This window comes from Diuraphis noxia, unplaced genomic scaffold (genome assembly GCF_037042655.1).
Source record: "Diuraphis noxia isolate RWA-SAM2 unplaced genomic scaffold, SU_Dnox_SAM2 contig0001, whole genome shotgun sequence".
Taxonomy (NCBI): domain Eukaryota; kingdom Metazoa; phylum Arthropoda; class Insecta; order Hemiptera; family Aphididae; genus Diuraphis; species Diuraphis noxia.
In genome coordinates, this window is record NW_028301711.1 from 50,839,547 (window position 1) to 50,859,666 (window position 20,120).

The 20,120-nt window shown below is 32.2% G+C and overlaps 1 protein-coding gene across 1 annotated transcript in view; it reads left to right on the top strand.

Annotated features, from left to right (window-relative positions):
• Positions 1 to 19,251, top strand: part of eya (eya transcriptional coactivator and phosphatase 2) — a 36,517-nt gene extending 17,266 nt beyond the window's left edge. The window contains exons 2-9 of the mRNA XM_089216056.1: positions 2,524 to 3,297; positions 3,947 to 5,108; positions 5,592 to 6,136; positions 6,919 to 7,008; positions 7,584 to 8,106; positions 13,308 to 13,422; positions 15,139 to 15,436; positions 16,906 to 19,251. Coding sequence (XP_089072182.1) covers positions 2,575 to 3,297; positions 3,947 to 5,108; positions 5,592 to 6,136; positions 6,919 to 7,008; positions 7,584 to 8,106; positions 13,308 to 13,422; positions 15,139 to 15,436; positions 16,906 to 16,986 — 3,537 coding nt within the window. The 5' untranslated portion in view covers positions 2,524 to 2,574 and the 3' untranslated portion in view covers positions 16,987 to 19,251. The remainder of the gene's footprint in view (positions 1 to 2,523; positions 3,298 to 3,946; positions 5,109 to 5,591; positions 6,137 to 6,918; positions 7,009 to 7,583; positions 8,107 to 13,307; positions 13,423 to 15,138; positions 15,437 to 16,905) is intronic.
• The last annotated feature ends 869 nt before the right edge of the window (positions 19,252 to 20,120 follow it).

Here is a 20,120-nt window from a genome sequence, read left to right on the forward strand (position 1 = left end):
ATGTGAAATCTGTTTATAGAACTTACTGTATTATATTATACCTACAGAAGCTTATGTTTTTCATCACTGCAACTTAAATAACATTATATAATACACATTAAATTAAATCATCGCACTTATTACTATTCTAAAGTTATGATTTGAATGATTAAATAATCAAATAAGTGGTCAAAAATTATAGTTAATGGACAGTAATATTTGTATGAACACAATTAATGTTCAAGTTCAGTTCAATTAGGTGAACAAAATCGCGTTAAGTTAGTGGAGGATAGTCAAGGAGACGGTTCCCATGCATTTGTTTTCTTCGTCTTACACACGTGAGACATACCAAATGTTCGTTCACTAATTTCAATGACAGAACCTCAGAATTAATATTATTTTTTACTTTATTTTAAATATTTTTTTCTTCCATTTTAAAAAGTCTCAATCTATACCAGATTGTTTTAAGATGACGTCGAATTTGTAACGTGAGAGTGTATATATTTTTAATTAAACGGTCTACATGATAATTTAGTTTAGAGTGGAAACTTTTGTAGTGGCTTTTAGCAAGCTCATTTATTGTTTGAATTTTTAGGTCATTATGAAGAGCTGCATTTCTTATGTACCACGGAGCACTAGTAATAAGTCTTAGGGTAATTGATTGAAATGTTAGGATAGGGTGAATGTTTGCAGGTTTACCTGAGCTCCAAATTTGGATGCCCTATGACCATACTGACCTGATGATAGTTTGAACACGTTAATCTTTTATTCAGGGTGATACCTAAATATTTGGTTTACTGGTGAAGTGAATTAGTTTGTATGTTTTATTGAATTTTAGTGGGGGAGACGGGCATTCCATTAATTATTTATAAAAATGTTTACTTGAGCTGATTTTTTATCATTGATTTTGATCTTCCAATTTTTGGAAAATTTACCTATCTATTTTATTTACATGTAACTTTAGATTTTGAGATGCGATATCAGAATTATATTTGTTGTAAGTATTTCTGTGTCATCAGCAAAAGAGGTGAAAAGAGTTTGATTAATTATAGGTATCAGAGATAATTATAATATAAAGTTTAGGAGAGACTGAAAAATTGTGGTTGTAAAGAAATTTTTTTATTTAAAAACGTACAATCTATGTTTCTTATGCTGTGTGAATGATAAGAAATTATTTTAACAGAATAGATGCAGAATTTTTTTACAGAATTATATGAGAATGGAGGCCATCTAGTGATGGTATACAATTTGTTTTTTTCTTTGGTTATAATTTTGTTGTATATTTATTTAAGTAGGTCTCTGCATCAATGGAATTTCAAACGACGCGTATAGGATTTCTAGTTATAGATTTGCACGAGAGTGAAGAAATTTTGAGTTTAGGTGTGATGAAAGATTTTTGTAAGTCATATAATTAGTTTATTTCTTACAGTTTCTTGAAATATCATTATTTATTGTATACAAAGTTCATTAAAATGTAAAAATAAAACGTTTTCCCACAGTTTATAGTCTGGATTCATCTCATTGAAACTATTTTTTGAAAACAATAATTTTTATTTTCATTAAATATCCGATTTTATCATTAGCTGATCCGTCTCAACCTGGAAATAAAAATATTTTATTTTATTCACTATACTTGCCAGGTCATTTACTTTTATGTACGTTATACTATTCTACCATACCTATTCCCGGAGTTTTCTACACGGTCTTGTCATCGTATCATAATAATGTGTTAAACACGTCTTTATTTATTTGTTTTTAAAATACCACAGATTTATTGATTATTCCCAAGATAATATTATGTATGTGTTAGTTGGTAGGTTACTAACCTACATTTCAAGTAAAAAAATAGAGAAGATAGAATATTAAAGTAGATTATTATTTATCTATCATAATTTAAATATTTATCATTTATGCATCATATTGTAAATTTCAAAACTAGTAATATTTATGATATACAATAGGCAACGAAAATATTGTAAATTAATAATACATAGAGGGATGAGGTTTAAAAAAAAAAAATAGTTCACCACAACCTAAATTTAGAATGATTCCTCCTATTAACATCAGTCAGAATGATTTATAATCATATTAAAAATTTATCTAGTGTGTTATAATTATGGTCGAGTTATTATTAGGGCTAGGATTTTGTAGCTCTATAAAACTTTAAGAAAAAATTACTTTAAATAAAGAAAAAAGTATTAATAATTGTTATATAAGAAACTCATTTGAAATACCATTTATTTGTTTTATACTTTTAGTCTATACTATAGTTAGACTCTATAGCATAAGGCATAAAGAGTATACAACACAAAGTACTAAAGAACTAAGTACCGTGTTATGTCTTTCTAAACAAATATATAATATCAACAATATTATTATCAAATCATTAACGATCCCTATGTTAAAAAAAAATCGATTTTAAAGTCTATTAAGCCTCTTTATTTTATACACTGCGAACGCGTTAGAATTGTTAGGATATGGCTCGTATGCTAAAGTTACCAAGGTTCTACTAAAATTCAACTTAATATTTGATTGTTTCCACAGATTTCGGACACGAAAATTAGCGTACTAAAAGCGTCATCGGGGTTCGGTCGGATGCGCGACGACTTTGATCTTCAGCTGGTGCGGCAGCAACAGCACCAACAGTTGCATCAGGAAGAGGTGGTCGTCGCTGACGACAACGATCAGCGGCGGAGGAGCAGACGGCGGATGCACCAACACCAGCAACACCATCACCAAAATCACCACGACGACGGAGACGACGACGGCGGCAACGACGAAGACGACGACGACGGAGAAGAGGCCACCGAAGACGGTGACAGCGGTGGTGGTGTCGCCGGTGACGATAGCGACGGTAACCGCGGTCAAAGGCGGCCTGGACGTGATCAGCGGAACGCCGACGCCAGTGGTGCAGACGCCAACCGGTTGTTGAACGAGACGGACGACGAAACTGACGTGGTCAGCGGCGGAGTTGGCGCGAGCACGTGTAGCGACGTGACTGCCAACGTGACGGCGGACAGCACCGGTGACGGTGCGGGTGTTGGCGGTGACGTGAACGTGAACGAAGACGACGACGACGACGACGTGGACATGATGATGATGATAGATTCGGGTAGACAGCCGGTGGCCATCGGTGGCGGCGAGTCTTCTTCGTCTCCACCACCGCCCCCGGTCACGCTTGGGTCGATCAAAGTCGACCCAGCCACGACGTCCTCGTCGTCGTCTTCGACGCCTCCACCGCCACCACCGCCGACGTCCTCGGTACCGATGTCGTCCATCACCACCAACACCACGAGTACCACCGCTGAGAGCCAACAGGTATATACTAAAGAGCGATAAAATTAATATTATTTTAATATAGACTACTGCATGTTTGTATCTCGTATAATATCATATCAGATGACATTATACTTATGCAGAATGAAACGGCAGAAAATCCAGACAAATAAAATAAATTATTTTGAAATCAATATTTTTAATTTTTTTTTTTAAACTCAATGAATAAAAAATTTAAATATGATACACTTAATTTAAATTCTAATAATAACCAATTTGTAAATCTATTTTTTAGAAAAATGTTGATTGTAAAAACATTTATTTAAATCATGTTGTTTGCTTTTAACAATCTTTTGAAATAACATTATTTTTGTCAAGTAAGGTTTATCCAGTTGTAGAAAAATATTTTCAATTCAAAAAGTATAAACTTTTAAAATACTTAATTGGAACGTCTTGTTAAAATTTAAATATTGTTTGAAAAATGTATTACTTTTCGAACTTATTGTTCAATACGCTTTTCCCCTTGTTAAATTGTTGTGCATTCAATATTCTGCTCTCAATTTGATACCAATTATTCCTCTTATAGTAGCTACTTATAATATTGATATTAAAATCGTAATAATGAATAAATAGAAATGGAGTCATTATTGACTGTATTTAAATTATTAAATTCTGTGTGTGCTTGTAACAGGATGATTACGATATGACGACAACAGTTTCCGGTGTCGGATACAGCGGCATTGGCGATGGTTATCCCTCTTCAGCGACGTCAGTGGGTCTCGCCGACATGATAGGCGGCGTTGGAAATCACCTTCATCCACACCATCATCACCACTTGCTCCTCTTACATCACCAGCAGCAGCAACAGCAACAACAGCAACAACAACAGCAGCAGCAACACCACCAACACTCGCACCCGTCGCAGCTCCAGACCGGCGGAACCGCGGCCACAGGTTACTACGGCTCAGACGCGGTAGGAAGCCAACATCATCATTCATCAGTGGCGACGACAGCACTACCACTACCACCACCACCATTACTGCTTCACGAACAGCAGCAGCAGCAGCAAATCGGTGGTGACTTGCAGCTTCAACTACAATTGCACCACCAACACCAGCATCAGCACCAACAGCAACAGCACCAGCACCAGCAACTGTTGCAGCAGCATCAACATCAGCAGCACCAGCAGCAACAGCAGCAGCACGAAGACTTATCACGCCATCACCCCCACCACCATCATCAGCTACAGCTGCAGCAACAGCATCTCATCGATCACCAGCATCACCATCACGAACTCACCAGTGCTGCGGCCCATCACCATCTGCAGCAGCAACAGCACCAGCAGTTTACGGCTGCGCATCCACACCACCCGCAATACTTACAGCAACAACAACAGCGGCAACAGTTCTCACCGGTCACGGCTGCCGCCACCGCAGCCGCCCTCGCTCACCCACAATATCACCAACAGCAACACCATCACCTGCAGCACCAGCAACATGGCGTCAGTGACGGCGCTGGCGCTGGAGATGACGATGACGACGATGTAGTAACCACTGCTGCTGATAACGGTGGATATTCGTCATCATCGTCAGCAACCGCCGCTGCGGCCACGGCTGCTGCTTACGCTGCGGCGGCGGCGCTGTATGGCGGTGGTGCTGGTGGCCAAGGACACCACGGCGTCCACCATCACGGTGGCCATCATCAGCAGCCACAACAGCAGCATATGTTACTGCCACCGGTCGTGCCGTCCACGCCTCACCAGCAACATAGTATGCAGCAACAGCACCATCACCAGATGATGGTGATCGGCAGCGGCGGCGTTCCTTCGTTAACCTCAGCTTCGCCGGCGTCTGGTCAGTATAATTTATATCGCTCGTTTCCGGTGGCTTGTATATGTACACTAGGGACGCAATTGATGAAAAAGGGTGGTAGTAATATGTCACTTCAATTTTTTCCGTATTTTATTGCCCCCCCCCCCCCATATGCAACTTACTAACGGTACCACTGTATGCGTTATATAGCAGTGAGCATGACGAGTAAGTCCCAACTTCTCTGGCTATGACAATGATGAACTACCAAAAACAAATGTTTTAAAAAGCTTGAATATCTTATTTAAATTAAATAATATCGATTTGGTCGGCCCCCCTTCCTCATCTATTTTATTCATACATGCACCACTAAATAAATAACTATTAATTATAATGCAGAAAAAGTGGAAAAACGAATATTATAATATAATAGGTAGTAATATAACGATAGTGTCGTCATTTTTCTTCCATATAATTTGCACTGCAATTTTATTTCGAATAACAATTTTTTTTCGTATCGTGTCGCAGATAGTCCTTCTACACCCGCCTTGATGCAACTGAGGGCTGCTGCGGCCGCAGCTGCTGCGGCGGTGGTAGATCCTACCGCAGGGGCAGTGTTGTCTTCGCCGTCCACTGGCAAGTCCAGAAGGACAGCGTCATCAGCGGCCATAAATGACACGGTCAGCGGAGGTGGAGGTGGTGGAACAACCGGCCGTTGCGGGGGTGGTCGCGGTCGGGGTCGGAGGTCGGCCGGGGCCACGGCGGCTGGCGGTCTCTCAGCTGCGGCTGCGGCGGCGCTACAGCAGCAGCAGCAGCAACAGCAGCAACAACCATTGATATTGCACCCACACCACACGCACCCACACCACCACCCGCACATGCAACAGCAGCAATTCGGCACAGGCGGCCCTCCAGTCGTGTCGGCGTCGGCGACGGCTGCGGCAGTGGCTGCAGTTGCCACGGAACAGCAGCAGAGCCCGCCGCTGGACAGGGTGTTCGTTTGGGACCTGGACGAGACTATCATCGTGTTCAACTCATTGTTAACGGGTGGATACGCGGCGGCTCACGGAAAGGTACGTTATTCCATATGGTATTATGTGTATTTCTTACCTTACAATACTACAATATTGGTACAGTTAAAAGTTTGAAAAAATAAATATGTATCTTGAAATAAAAAAAAATCGGTTTAAACATTTTATATGTAATTATAAGAATTATAAAAAGTGGGCAAGTGTGTATCGCTCTGCTTTATAGTAGAGATGGAGAGTAAGTCACTATAACGAATGTGGTAAATTTAAATGACAGGTATCACTGTATACGAAAAATGATTCCAAACAGAGATGATTTGACTGTCTAGGATAATATTATATTACATATAGGTATGTAGCTATATAAATTGTGATATATTATTTTTTTATTCAAATAATTATCTTTTAAGCATGATTATAGACACGTTTTTTTTAAAATTATTTAAAGTAAAAGTTATGAAGAACCTTATGTTGGGTTTTTTCTTGAAAACTACTGAAATATGTTATTTATGACCCCATAAAGTACCAACTAGATGAATTTTTCTTTTCAAAGAGGGTCGAAAGTCAAAATTCAAAGCAATATTTCTACTCTAAAACGTGATGACAGACATAAAAATAAAACATACCTACATCATTGTAAAATCAATACATTTCTCACTTATAGTTTAGTTATCTATAATATAATTTTTATACTGAACGAAGTGTTGAACTCATACAGCCCATAAATTAAATACCCACCTAAACAATTACAATCATTTATTAATATGTACAGTGTAGGGTACTGTTCGTTTTTGTCAATAGTTGTTCATCATTAATAATTTGTACAGGACCAGCGAGTCATGCAGCAGCTCGGGTACCGGATGGAGGAAATGATATTCACGTTGGCAGACCAGAATTTCTTTTTCAACGAAATCGAGGTGAGTGGTAATCGAATGACAAACATTATCCTAATTATAATAACGACTTTCTATAATTTTAAAGTAAGTAAAATGATCGACTTTTCTAATCAAATAATAGCTCTATGTTTACAGTGTTCATTGAAATGTGATAAGACAATAACCAAAATAAATCAACAAATTGGATTTTATCCAACGATTACCTTGGTAGGACTTAGCTTATCAATTCAATTTGGTTTTTGTCAATGAAAACCGTTATGATAAAAAAAAAAAAAAAAAAAAAAAAAACAGTGATCCGAAAACTATATGTATAAAATACCTATCTATATTGAAAAAAATATATTTCTAAGACCACTGTTTTGTTTTTTTTTTTTTTACCGTTACTGTAGCCGTGACCGTAAAAGAAAAAAAAACAATGTTTAACCCCAACCATACGACGGTTAAAAGCTACATCGATTTTTTTGATAAGATAATTCGGCCATTTTCCGGGCTTCAAAAAGACTGTGGATGTAGGAAGTCACAGGAATTTATAGTTATATTATAATAGATCTGTGAATATAAATACATTATTTAATTCATAACCATGTTGTGCGTAGGAGTGTGGTGGTGGAGACCAGGCGCAGCACATTGATGACGCCGCGTCCGACGACAACGGCCAGGACCTATCTGGCTACGACTTTGGCGCCGACGGGTTTTCCGCATCCACAACTTCCAGCCAACACCACCAGCACCATTTCATCAATCAGCACCACTTCAACAGCGCTGGCGCCAGTGCCGGCAACAACCACCAGCAACACCTGCAGTACCATCAGCAGCAGCAGCACCCGCAGCAGCAGCAACACCACCATCAGCACCAGCAGTACCAGCACCAGCCGTACCAGCAACAGCCGCACCAGCAGCAGCAGCAACACCACCACCTGATGAGCGCGGGCGGCGGTGGTGCGTCCGTCACCAATCCGCCGGCCGCGAGTGGTCTGCGGGGTGGCGGTGGTGGTCTGAGGAGCGGTGCCGGTGGTGGAGGTTCCAGCGGCGGTGGTGGCGTAGACTGGATGCGGAAGTTGTCGTTCCGGTACCGGCGAGTCAAAGAGTTGTACAATCAGTACCGGAACTCGGTCGGGGGTAATTATTATACCGGTTACCTGTGGCGTATTTATACATTTTATAGGTTCTGGGAAATCGTTAGATTGACATTTAAATTAATCATTGATGATTTTAAAGTTGAAAACAATCAGAATACTATAAGTTATTAATAGATGAATTGGAAATAGTCAAAGCATTTTATACTTCAGTTATGTTCAATTAATACGTGTGTACACAATACGAGAAACAAATTAATTCATCTTAATAAATAAGATCTCTCAAGCAATAAGATTAGTAATACCGAGTGGTAATGTAGTCGATCGTATACGCGGGTATACCTAGATAGACAAATGGACGTTTTAGTTTGGACGTGAGGAAAATTGGACGTAAAAAAAGTGGGTATTGCTCTGGCTGTACATTGGGGGGGGGGAGGTGGACCTCTGACAAGGGTAGGTTAAATTTGAATGCAATGATTGGTATCATTGTATACGAAAAACGATTCTGAACGGAGACAGTTCATCTGTCTAGGATATATTATAGATTATTAAAAATTTTCAGATCTTAGATTTAAAAAGAAAATTTTTTATGAATTTCTAGTTTAAAATAATTTGCGAATTTTCGTGATTTTTACGTATTTTGTCAAAATTCAAACTTTGAATGCTTTTAAAAAAAATTATGCATACATATTTCTTTTATTTTTCAACTTCTATTGTAAAAATATGATAGGAGCCTTGTATTAAATTTTCAAATCTTAGATTTAAAAAGAAAAACTTTTATGAATTTCTATCTAAGATAACTGCCGTAATTTTTACGTATTTAGTCAATATTTGAGCTTCAAATGCTAATTAAAAAAAATTATGCCTATGTATTTTTATAATTTATTAATCACTAGTTGTTAGTGATATCTATATACAGTTTAATTTTCAAAAATTTTTGACTTTTAGATTCTAAACAAAGTGATGAATGTATTGATTTTACAATGATGTGTTTTTTTTTTTTTTGTGTGTGTCTGTGTACAGCATAACTAGTCGAAATAAGTAATTTTGAAGTTGAAAAATCATAAAATTTTTTGCGTTTATAACTAAGGATTGAAAATTCAACACTAAGTTTTCTATAAGTTTTCCTTCAAGTAGAGAAAACTCGAAGCATCATTATAGGAAAAATTTTAAGTGCGTTTGAATTTTAAATTTTTACGAAATAGCGTAACGATAACGATTTATCTTCAAACGATTTTAATTTAATTTTCAAAAATTTTCGACTTTTTTTGAGTTATTTATAGACCACTGAAATTTCCGATTTTTTTGAATTGTCGGTAAAAAAATGTTGGACGACCAAAAAAACTTGTAAATTTAATACACAGTTCCTTATGAGTTTTTCTTATTGTAGCTAAAAAAAATTAAATATCGTAAGTCATAATTTTTTTTAATAAGCGTTTACAGTTCAAAATTTTACGAAATCTGTCGAAAACGCGAAAATTTGCAAGTAATTTTGAAGTTGAAAAATCATAAAATTTTTTTCGTTTATAACTTAGGATTAAAAATACAAATCTAAGTTTTCCATAAGTTTTCCTTCAAATAGCTATAGAGAAAACTCGAAGCATCATTATAGGAACAATTTTAAGTGCGTTTGAATTTTATATTTTTACAAAATAGCGTAACGATCCTGAAACGATTTTAAACATTTGTTATTATTCAAAAAGTATAAGTCATAGATACTTGAAAATTTTTACCAGTTATTTAGATTGGCATTTTCTTTACATGATTTAATTTTCAAAATATTTTGACTTTTATTGAGGTATTTATAAACAACTCAAATTTTCAATTTTTCTGAAAATTTTTTTTTGAAGTGTTGATAAAATTTTTATGGCCCTATCAAAATACTTGAAAATTTAATGCAAAGTTCCTCATAAGTTATTCTTATAGTGATTAAAAAATTATAAAAATACATAGGCACGATTTTTTTTTATTAGGATTTGAAGTTCAAATATTGACTTAATACGTAAAAATTACAGAAATTTTCAAATTATCTTAGATCGAAATTCATAAAAGTTTTTCTTTTTAATTCTAAGATTTGAGAATTTAATACAAGGCTCATAATATATTTTTACAATAGCAGTTGAAAAATCAAGAAATGTATAGTCACATATTTTTTTTATAAGCATTTAAAGTTCAAATTTTGTCTAAATACGTAAAAATTACGAAAATTCGCAAGTTATTATAAGCTAGAAATTTATAAAAAATTTTCTTTTTAAATCTAAGCTTTGAAAATTTAATACAAGATTCCTTACAAATTTTTCAATCTTTATCACAAAAAAAATGTCCACCGGAAATTCAAATTAAATTTTTATTAGCATTTGAATTTCAAATATTGACAAAAATTCGTCAAAACCATGAATATTTGCAAATTATTTTGTAGTTTAAAATTCATAATATTGTTTGTATTTATATCTAAGGTTATAAAATTTAACACCAAGTTTTCCATAAGTTTTGCTTCAAATAGCTATAGAGAAAATTTGAAGCGTCATTATAGGAAAAATTTTTTCGAGCGTTTGAGTTTTAAATTTTTATGAAATCGCGTAATGATAACGATTTATCCTCAAACCAGGTATTCGTATATCTATGATAATATAAGGTATTATGAATTATGATAACTATATGATAACTACACTAATTGATTTACCGTATGCAAAATGCTTCTTAATTGAAAAATAAAATATTTGTTTCAAAATAGAATATATGACAATATTTAAATATAATATATCCTAGACTGACAAATCATCTCCGTTCAGAATCGTATTTCGTATTCGTATACAATGATACCTTTCATTGCATTCAAATTTAATCCCATCCATTACAGTAACCTACAATACAGCAGAGCGACATCCATGTCTTACCCGCCTTTTTAAAATTTAATCTTTAATTTTAAAAGTGATAGCGTATTTTCTATAAATAGTGTGGTGGGAAATTAGTAGCCAGACCACAGATATACACAATAACTATATATATATATATATATCTGTGAGCCAGACTAAAATATTAATAAATTGTGGTCCGTGCATACCACTATAATTTTTCATATTATTACAAACATCACAGTCAGACCTCAGACCAACTTAACAAAATCTGTAAAATTAAATATTATTATTCATAATTATATTAAGCATTTAATTATTTCCGTTTGAGAACTAAAAATATTTCTGGTTAACTATTTCGTTTTCGTTTTATAAAATAACTAATTGTGGATCCGTTTTTGTTTTCGTTCGTATACATTTTCGATAAAACCGGTTAATAACAAAAACGGTTTGGCTATAAATATCTCAAAAAAAAGTTAAAATGTTTTGAAAATTAAATCATATAAAGAAAATGCCAATCTAAATAATTTGTGAAATTTTTAAGTATCTACGACTTATACTTTTTGAATAATTACAAATATTTAAAATCGTTTGAGGATAATTATTATCGTTACGCTATTTCGTAAAAATTTAAAATTCAAACGCACTTAAAATTTTTCCTATAATGATGTTCGAGTTTTCTCTATACCTACTTAAAGGAAAACTAATAGAAAACTTATTGTTGCATTTTTAACCCTTAGTTATAAACACAAAAAATTTTATGATTTTTCAACTTCAAGATTACTAGCAAATTTTCACGTTTTCGACAGATTTCGTAAAAGTTTGAACTATAAACGCTTATAAAAAAAAATTGTGATTAACGATTTTTTTTTTTTTTTAGCTACAATAATAACAACTCATAAGGAACCTTGTATTAAATTTTCAAGTTTTTTTGGTAGTCCAACATTTTTTTACCGGCACTTTAAAAAAATTGAAAATTTCAGTGGTCTATAAATAACTCAAAAAAGTCAAAAATTTGTGAAAATTAAACTGTATATAGATAATACTAACATAAACATTTGGTGAAAATTTCAATTATTTACAGTGATTAGTTTTCGAATTACAACCATATAAAAAAATCAATTTGGTCGATAACTGGTTTTGCATAAAAATTCCCGTTTTTCTGTCATTTTTTTTTTTATTTTTCTCAATTTTTTTTGAAAACTATTGGAAAATGTTTACTTTTGACCTGTATAATGCACTAAGGATATTCACTTTTATATCGGAAACCACCCCCAAAGTTTGAAATTGAAGCATTATTTCGACTAGTTATGTTGTACACAGAAAAAAAAAAAAAACACACCTCATTGTAAAATCAATACATTCATATCACTTTGTTCAGAATCTAAAATATATAAAAAAATCAAATAAATATTATTATTATAACTGTTAACAATCTAAATTAATATTTCTGGTTTATTCATAGGTTTATATAAAACCATTTATATCACAATATTAAATTCGTATAATATAACTAATGGTATACTGTCGTACCAAACTTTATCGTTATCAATTATTATTTAATATTACGTAGTTTAAACGCGGATAAACATATTTTAAGAATTGTTGAAAGTTTTGGCACTAGAACTAAAATATAATTTTTACGTGGAGCTCAAAATATTTCTTAGCATTGATAACAATTATGTTGATCATTTTTTAATATTATTATTTATTACACAAGAAAATATAATTAATATAAATAACTATTTTTGACATTAAAAACTTCTTAAATATATTTTATACTTACATTATATTTTGGACGTATTATAACAAATATAATTAGTATACAGTTTTGTGCCGTATTTAGGGTGGCAGGGGGGTTTGAGTCCCGGACAGTAAATTTTTAGGGGCGCTAAATTTTGAAGATAATTTTTATATACTGTACCTACGTCATTTGTCTGATGAAAAAAAGTAATGACACTCAGATACTAATGAGCTATCGTTTTTTTTTTTACAAATACACCTATTGCTAAAGAAATTTAGGTCGGAAGGGGGCGTTTTTTTTCTTACCTGAGGCACAAAATACGTATGTTTGATATTCAACAACTTTTTAAATATTTTATATACATTTTTGACGTTCTATAAACATATTATAATAATCAGTATAATTAACTAATGTTTATAATGTTTTTTTTACGTTCAATTGTCCTTACATCCAAACGACCACGTACATTTATCCTAAATTGACTTATGTGGCGTGTAACGACTACTCCATTTTTTTTTTTTTTATTTAAGGCCAGGAAGTTCCCTTGAGGCTGCTATTGACATTTTTTGTGAGATTTGCGTCTATTATATCTGGCGTGCTTGAATTTTTAAGTTTTATAAACAATTTTGATTTTTTATGTTGTAGGACTGCTAGGACCCGGCAAACGGGACGCTTGGCTTCAGCTCCGGAGTGATATCGAATTGCACACCGACGACTGGCTTACAATGGCTGTCAAGTGCTTGAACGTCATAAATTCAAGGTTCGTTTACAAAAGTGTTTATTATTGCTATTGTTTTATATAGGCCATGACTTATATTTATATTGTTACATTGTATAAATTATAAGTAGTCAGAGGTATAATATATTATTATGATGTATAAGCATATAAGAGCTAAGGCTTGAATTTTTGATTTTTATTTCAATTTCGCTTATCAACTTTAAATTTTTGTCCAATCAAAACAATAGGTAGGTATGTCTATTTTTTTATTTTATTATTTTTTATATCGTTGCACAGTATCATAAATTATAATATTTCCCTGATTTGTAATTAGATTTTAAACATAATTTTTCTTTTTATTTAATTTAAAATATTAGCTTTTCTATTTTTATAATTTTAATTTTGATTTTGATGCCTAAATTTCAACAAACTACGATCGATGTTTGCACGTTCCATATAAACATTTCGTTACTGAGAGTGGATGTGAAATGGTACTAAGAAAATTAAATTAACTATACCGATGAAAAATATTATTGACCTGTTGGCTAGTGTTGAATTTAAATATGGAATTAAATTTTGCTATATTATATTCTTAATGGGTTTTTTTTTTAGATTATAAAAGTTTAATTAATTTCAATTTCAATAGTTGTAGATTTCGAATAGCATTATAAAACAATTTCGATTTTCATTATACTTTTGTTTTCATATAGGATTTTTAAGGATTTTCATCGAAATTTAAATTGATTTTAAAATTGATTTCAAGCTCTGGTTTATAATAATATATTATTTAAAGGAATGGGTATCCACTCAAATGTCTTCAATAGTACTTTTTCCGACCACAGTTGAGTATAGCTAAATTGTATATGGGATCCGTAGACTGTGATCACTTGCAAACAACTTGAGCGTGTCCAGTAAACATTTTTTTAGTTTTGTTAAATAAACTTTTTATGTGAGCTGCTCTCAGAATGACTTTACTACCGTAAATCTAAATCTCTCCTACTATGTAGACCAACGTCGCTATCATAATGTTTCCTTTCTGGATCTGTCAGCTCTACTCCCCGTCTTGCATACTTATATGAACTTTTAGATTCCAATTATATTATTATATTTAAGATACCCGCAGTAAATTCTCACTTGGATGACGAAGCTCACCATCAAAAACCTTTCATTTCTCTTCTTGGTTAAGAGGATTAAAAACTGATCATTTTAAGGGGTACTATATAGGCAATTTTGTAACCGCGTGTTGTGTAAAATGTAAGTAGTAAGTGATCTCTAGTCTGTGTAACTGTTAAATAAATAGATAATCATACGAAAAACAAATTATTTAGTTTTAACTGTCAAAAGTATTATTATTATTTTAAGTTTTAACAATTATATTATTACCTATACCTAACTAACCTATTTATCCGATAACATTTCTGAAAATATTTGAAGTTATATTGAAATTCACTTAAAAATGACACTTAAATTTTTCATTAATTTCTTCACTTCGATTTTATTAGAATGTTAAAACTATCAATACATAAAATTAAAAATTTGTTTTTCAAAGGTTAAGAACTCAAATTTCAAAAACGTAGAAAATTTGTTTTCAAGATACATATAACAGTACATTATAATTATTATATGAATTCCTAAGCTTAAGGATATCCTCGAGAATTTTCACATCACTGAGAATGCCCATTATTATTATTATCTTATAAATTATAATTTAATAACTAAAATGAATATTATAATGAACTATTTTTACGATCACCGCAGGCCCAACTGTGTCAATGTTCTGGTCACCACCACACACCTGATACCGGCGTTGGCCAAGCTGCTCCTGTACGGGCTCGGGCCACACTTTGCTGTAGAAAACGTATACTCCGCCTCAGGTGGCGGTGGTGGACCGTCGGCGGGTGGTGGTAAGTCCGGTGGAGGTGGAACTGCGGGGTCTGCGGCATCAGCCGGATCGTCCAAGGAATCGTGTTTCGATCGGGTGGTGCAGAGGTACGGCCGAAAGTGCACATACGTGGTAATCGGCGACGGAGCCGAAGAGGAACGGGCGGCCCGACAGGTACTTATTATTACTTATTAGCATACTAATATAACAATTATTATTACTTATTCAAACCACTGGATAACCCGACTTCACCTGGGAGAAAAAAAACAAATATAAAACACGGCATTGTGTATACTATATATATAGTCATATCTCAATTTGAATGTAAAGTCTAGGTACCTCAGTTCACGGAACCTAGCTCTGTAAATTAATTCGATCGTAATGGGCCACCTACCAGTGGTGGATTAGATATTATGGCACTTGGTATTTTTTCTAATGTAATTCAAACTAATTTCTAAGCCTTCCCATTGTATTGAATTAAAATGTCTGAAATTTTTTTAAGATCGGTCTGATTATTTTCAAATAGGTAAATAAGCAATAAGCTAAAAAACTACAGTCAAATATTCATTTAAGATTCTGAATGCAACGTTTGAAGTAGAAATAAGTTTTGATCTTCGAAATTGCAGAGGGTGGTTTTTGATAGTAAATTGGATATAGTTGGTACTCTTAGAGCCTTAGAGGACAAAATAGAAAATTAACAGATTTTTTATTGGGAAAACCAGTTTTCGACAAAATTTATTTGGTTTTTTTTTGATACAATTAAAAAGTGAAAAACTTGTATGTATATATAATTTATTATTTATTATTTATTCACTCTGCAGGAACCATAATATTAAAACATATTTAAACTTGAATAATTTTTAAATACTATATAATTATGAATGTGAACGAAATTAGAGGTATAAACTAAGAATACAATATTTTTAGATATTTTATTCTAATTAAAAAATATTTTCAATGTAAAACTTTAACATTTTTACGTACAATTATTATATATAATATATAGACAACTATGATATTTTAAAAGCATTTAGATTAATTTTTTTATATTGCCTATGATATAGTCTATACAATATTATAACTTATAATAAAATTAAATAATTTAATAAAAATATATTTAAATGATGATTTATCATACACATAAACTGACAAATTGTCTCAGTTTAGATTTGTGTAAAATAGAGAATTTCAAATCTTTCCCTACAAAACGATTTAAGCCTAATAACTTAGTTGAAGTTGGTACTACCGCTGAACCAGCAAAAATGATGTATAAATGCTTCCATCAACATTTTAGTACACGTTGTAGGTGCATTAGCATCATCTCAGGTTTAGAGAATCAATTTGTATTGAACAATCCATAATAAAATTGAAAAAAAGCCGCCACGCAGACTTGAAAAACGTAGATAACTACATAAAGAATTGTTACTAATGGATTTCTATCTTAATGAATGTCGTAATTATGTAATTTTATTACTATTGTAATAGCTTTTTGTAACTTCTGTAAATAAAATTTAAAAAAAAAAGTGCACTCTAGTTATAATTACATACTATCCGTATCCCGATGTCGTCTTTAACGGCTTAATAATTAACTCGAGTAATAAATTATTTCAATTTCAATTTCTAACTTTCATTCCTATTTTCAGATGAACTTTCCATTTTGGCGGGTGTCCGGCCACAGTGACCTCCGGGCCCTGTACAACGCTCTCGACATGGGATTCCTCTAAGCCGACGAACCTGAATCAATAGCATCAGCAGTGGCAACAGCATTGTCAGTGTCAGTGATATCGTCTTCTCAGTCTCCGCAGTGTATAATATAATGATAATTTGTGTGTGATTCGATACATTGACCACACTATAATAAGCGTAATTTTTATATACAGTTTTATAGTAGTTTATTGAATAATATTGTCGTGTGTACATAATAATATAATATAATATAAGCCACACGAGTATCGCGTCGTGTACATAATATATTAGACGCACCGTCGTAAATAAATATATATTTCTATGTTTTGTATATTATTATGTGTTATTATTATATAATGTATCCTACAGTTTTTTTTTTTTTTTTTTTGGTGTGTCCGTGAATTTGTTTATTTTGTCTTTAACGTGTAATTATATATATCATTACTCTGTACCGCTTGAAATTTATTGTATCACTTCATAGTTTTATTTCTCAGGACACTCTTTTTTTCTCATTACGATTATAATGATATCATACAAACTATGTGTAAATATTCAACTTGTATTCGTTGTTATGTATATATTAAGTATAGACTCTTAGGCGCAAACAGCGAGATCTCTGTTGTCTAAATTCCCTGGTATTTCATTATAAGGGCTAATGGGGGACTAAACTCCTTCCCTGCCACTAACTTTTATATAGTACTACCAAAAAAATCTGAAGATTTTACGACACGTTGCAATATAATATGAATAAGTCGTCAACACCCCAAAATCTTAAACACTATTTGCGCTTATTTATATATAGTATATAGTATAATATTGTATATTATTATGTATATTTTTTCATATTTTTTTCCCATGGCTAACGTTATGTTTTTATTGTATTACCTATTGTACTAGCCGCCGTACACTTTTTAAATATCGCACCGTTGTAGATATTTTTATCATAGTATTGTGATAATGAAAGTTTTTCAAATAACACTAAATTTCTGGATTACGTTGGGTTTTTATTTGGGACTTAGTTGAAACCCTAGGAATAGCTTACCTATATAGGCTATAGGATATCACTGTAACATTTCAACTGTTAACTCTCTCGGACGAACACGCCCTGTAAAACTAGTATTTTTTTTCAATGACAACACTTATTTATTGAAATATCTCAAGATTAAATTATTGTTATTGTTATTTAATCACAAATTATTTTAGTACTTAAAATAAAAATCGTATAATTAGTGTAATAATATTTAACCCTTCACTTTTACGAACGTATGATATCAATCAACAAAACATCTGTTATGAACGTAAACGTCATATCATTTTAAAAACCAAAAATAACCATTTTTATTAAATAAAATATGATAATAGATACGAGAAGTAATTGACTATTACAATACCAATCGCTAACTTGAATAATCTCCTAAAATATAACGACTAAAATTGTATTATAAATATAGTATATATACTAGAGAAAACAAATTCAGTAAGTAATGAAAGACTTACAAAATCTTAAAAAAAAAAAATCACCTTAAAATACTAAACGAATTAACGTATTCTAGCATTTTAATAAATCGAGGAGAAAACAATTAAATTTGAAATAATTCTTGAATTCAGAATTTTGTTTGTTTATAGAGCGATAGGTATTAGAGCCAATTTGACCAGAAAAAAAAACACTTGATACCAAAAATGTTATGAAAAATATGTTGTTATTAAAAATAACAAAAAAAAATACTAGTTAAACTGTGTGTCCACGTACTTTTATAATAATGTTTATTTTAGTATGTAAGTACCCACTTAGATAGCCAGAAAAAAATCCCTATGCAATCAAAGTATCCAATGGCAATCGGGAAATTAAGTGTTAGATGAAAATGTCTGTATATTATCATTTACTGGCTGTAGTATGATTGTTTTGATGTACCTAATGCGTAATAATAGTATAATAATCCTGAGTGTGGTCGGTTGACGTATGCAAAGGTTGAGAGAGTTACTTTAATTTTCGATTTGTGTACCTATAAGTTTCGTTTAATTTTTATCGATCAAAATGCTACTATTTTATATTGTTAAGACATAAAAAAAAATTGTTATTCAATATTATGCTTTATACCATTATCTACCGAGAATATAGTGTGTAGTCTAGTATCGGCGGTGGTAAACTCTCTAATTATTATTGTATTATTTTTTTTTTATTAATTATTATTTGCTATAATATTTATATAAATTACTTTTTTTAAATTTAAATGTATATTAAAGTTAAACAATTGTATGTTCATGTTATTATAAACATTAAATTATAACGATACAAGTATAAATGGGCTGTTGTAAATTTGTACCAAAATTGCCCAAAAATATAATATTATGATACAACACGTCATGCAATTTGTACCAACATTTTTGAAAAGTGATTGTAATTTACACCAAAATAATGATTGCACATCTCGGGTATTTTAAGAAAATATATATTTATTCAATAGTACCTTTAAGCACAAGTTTTTGTAGTAGAGTGGTATAATACAATGAAGTAAGTGAAGTTAATAACACAGAATTATATTCCGTTTTAGTTTCTGAGTACCTATAGGCTATAGTTATTCCACTGACCTATTTACATCATTATACGATTATATCTTATGTCACAATCGAGTTCAAAGCTACATTATGATTAGGGCCCGGATTTATATGCAAATGCATATTCTTCTACAATTCACCTAGATTAATGTTGATTATTGTCAATACACATTATAATGTGTAGATTCTATGGTTACTTTTTTTTTGTTGCATATTTGAATGAAAATGCATATTAATTTCATATTTCTTGATAGTGGCATACATGTTGCATATTTTGAAATATTAATAATAATCAAATAATAATTACTTTAATTCTACCACTGTTCGTTAAAATAGTTATATTTATTTCTGTGCAACTTGTACAAGTACCTACAGTCGGGTCTCGATAATCCGAACACAAGCTAATCCGAAAGACGCGGTAATCCGAACGGGCTTGAGAATTATCTTATCGCTATATGTAATATTTATGTATGTATGTATGTATGTATGTATTAATTATAAATAATATTTTCCACTAATAAAATTTTTCGATTATGTTATTAATCGCACGTGTATGTCGTTTAGATATTATGAACGTCGATTACATACGTTCGTCAGTTGAGTGTCGTACTGCATA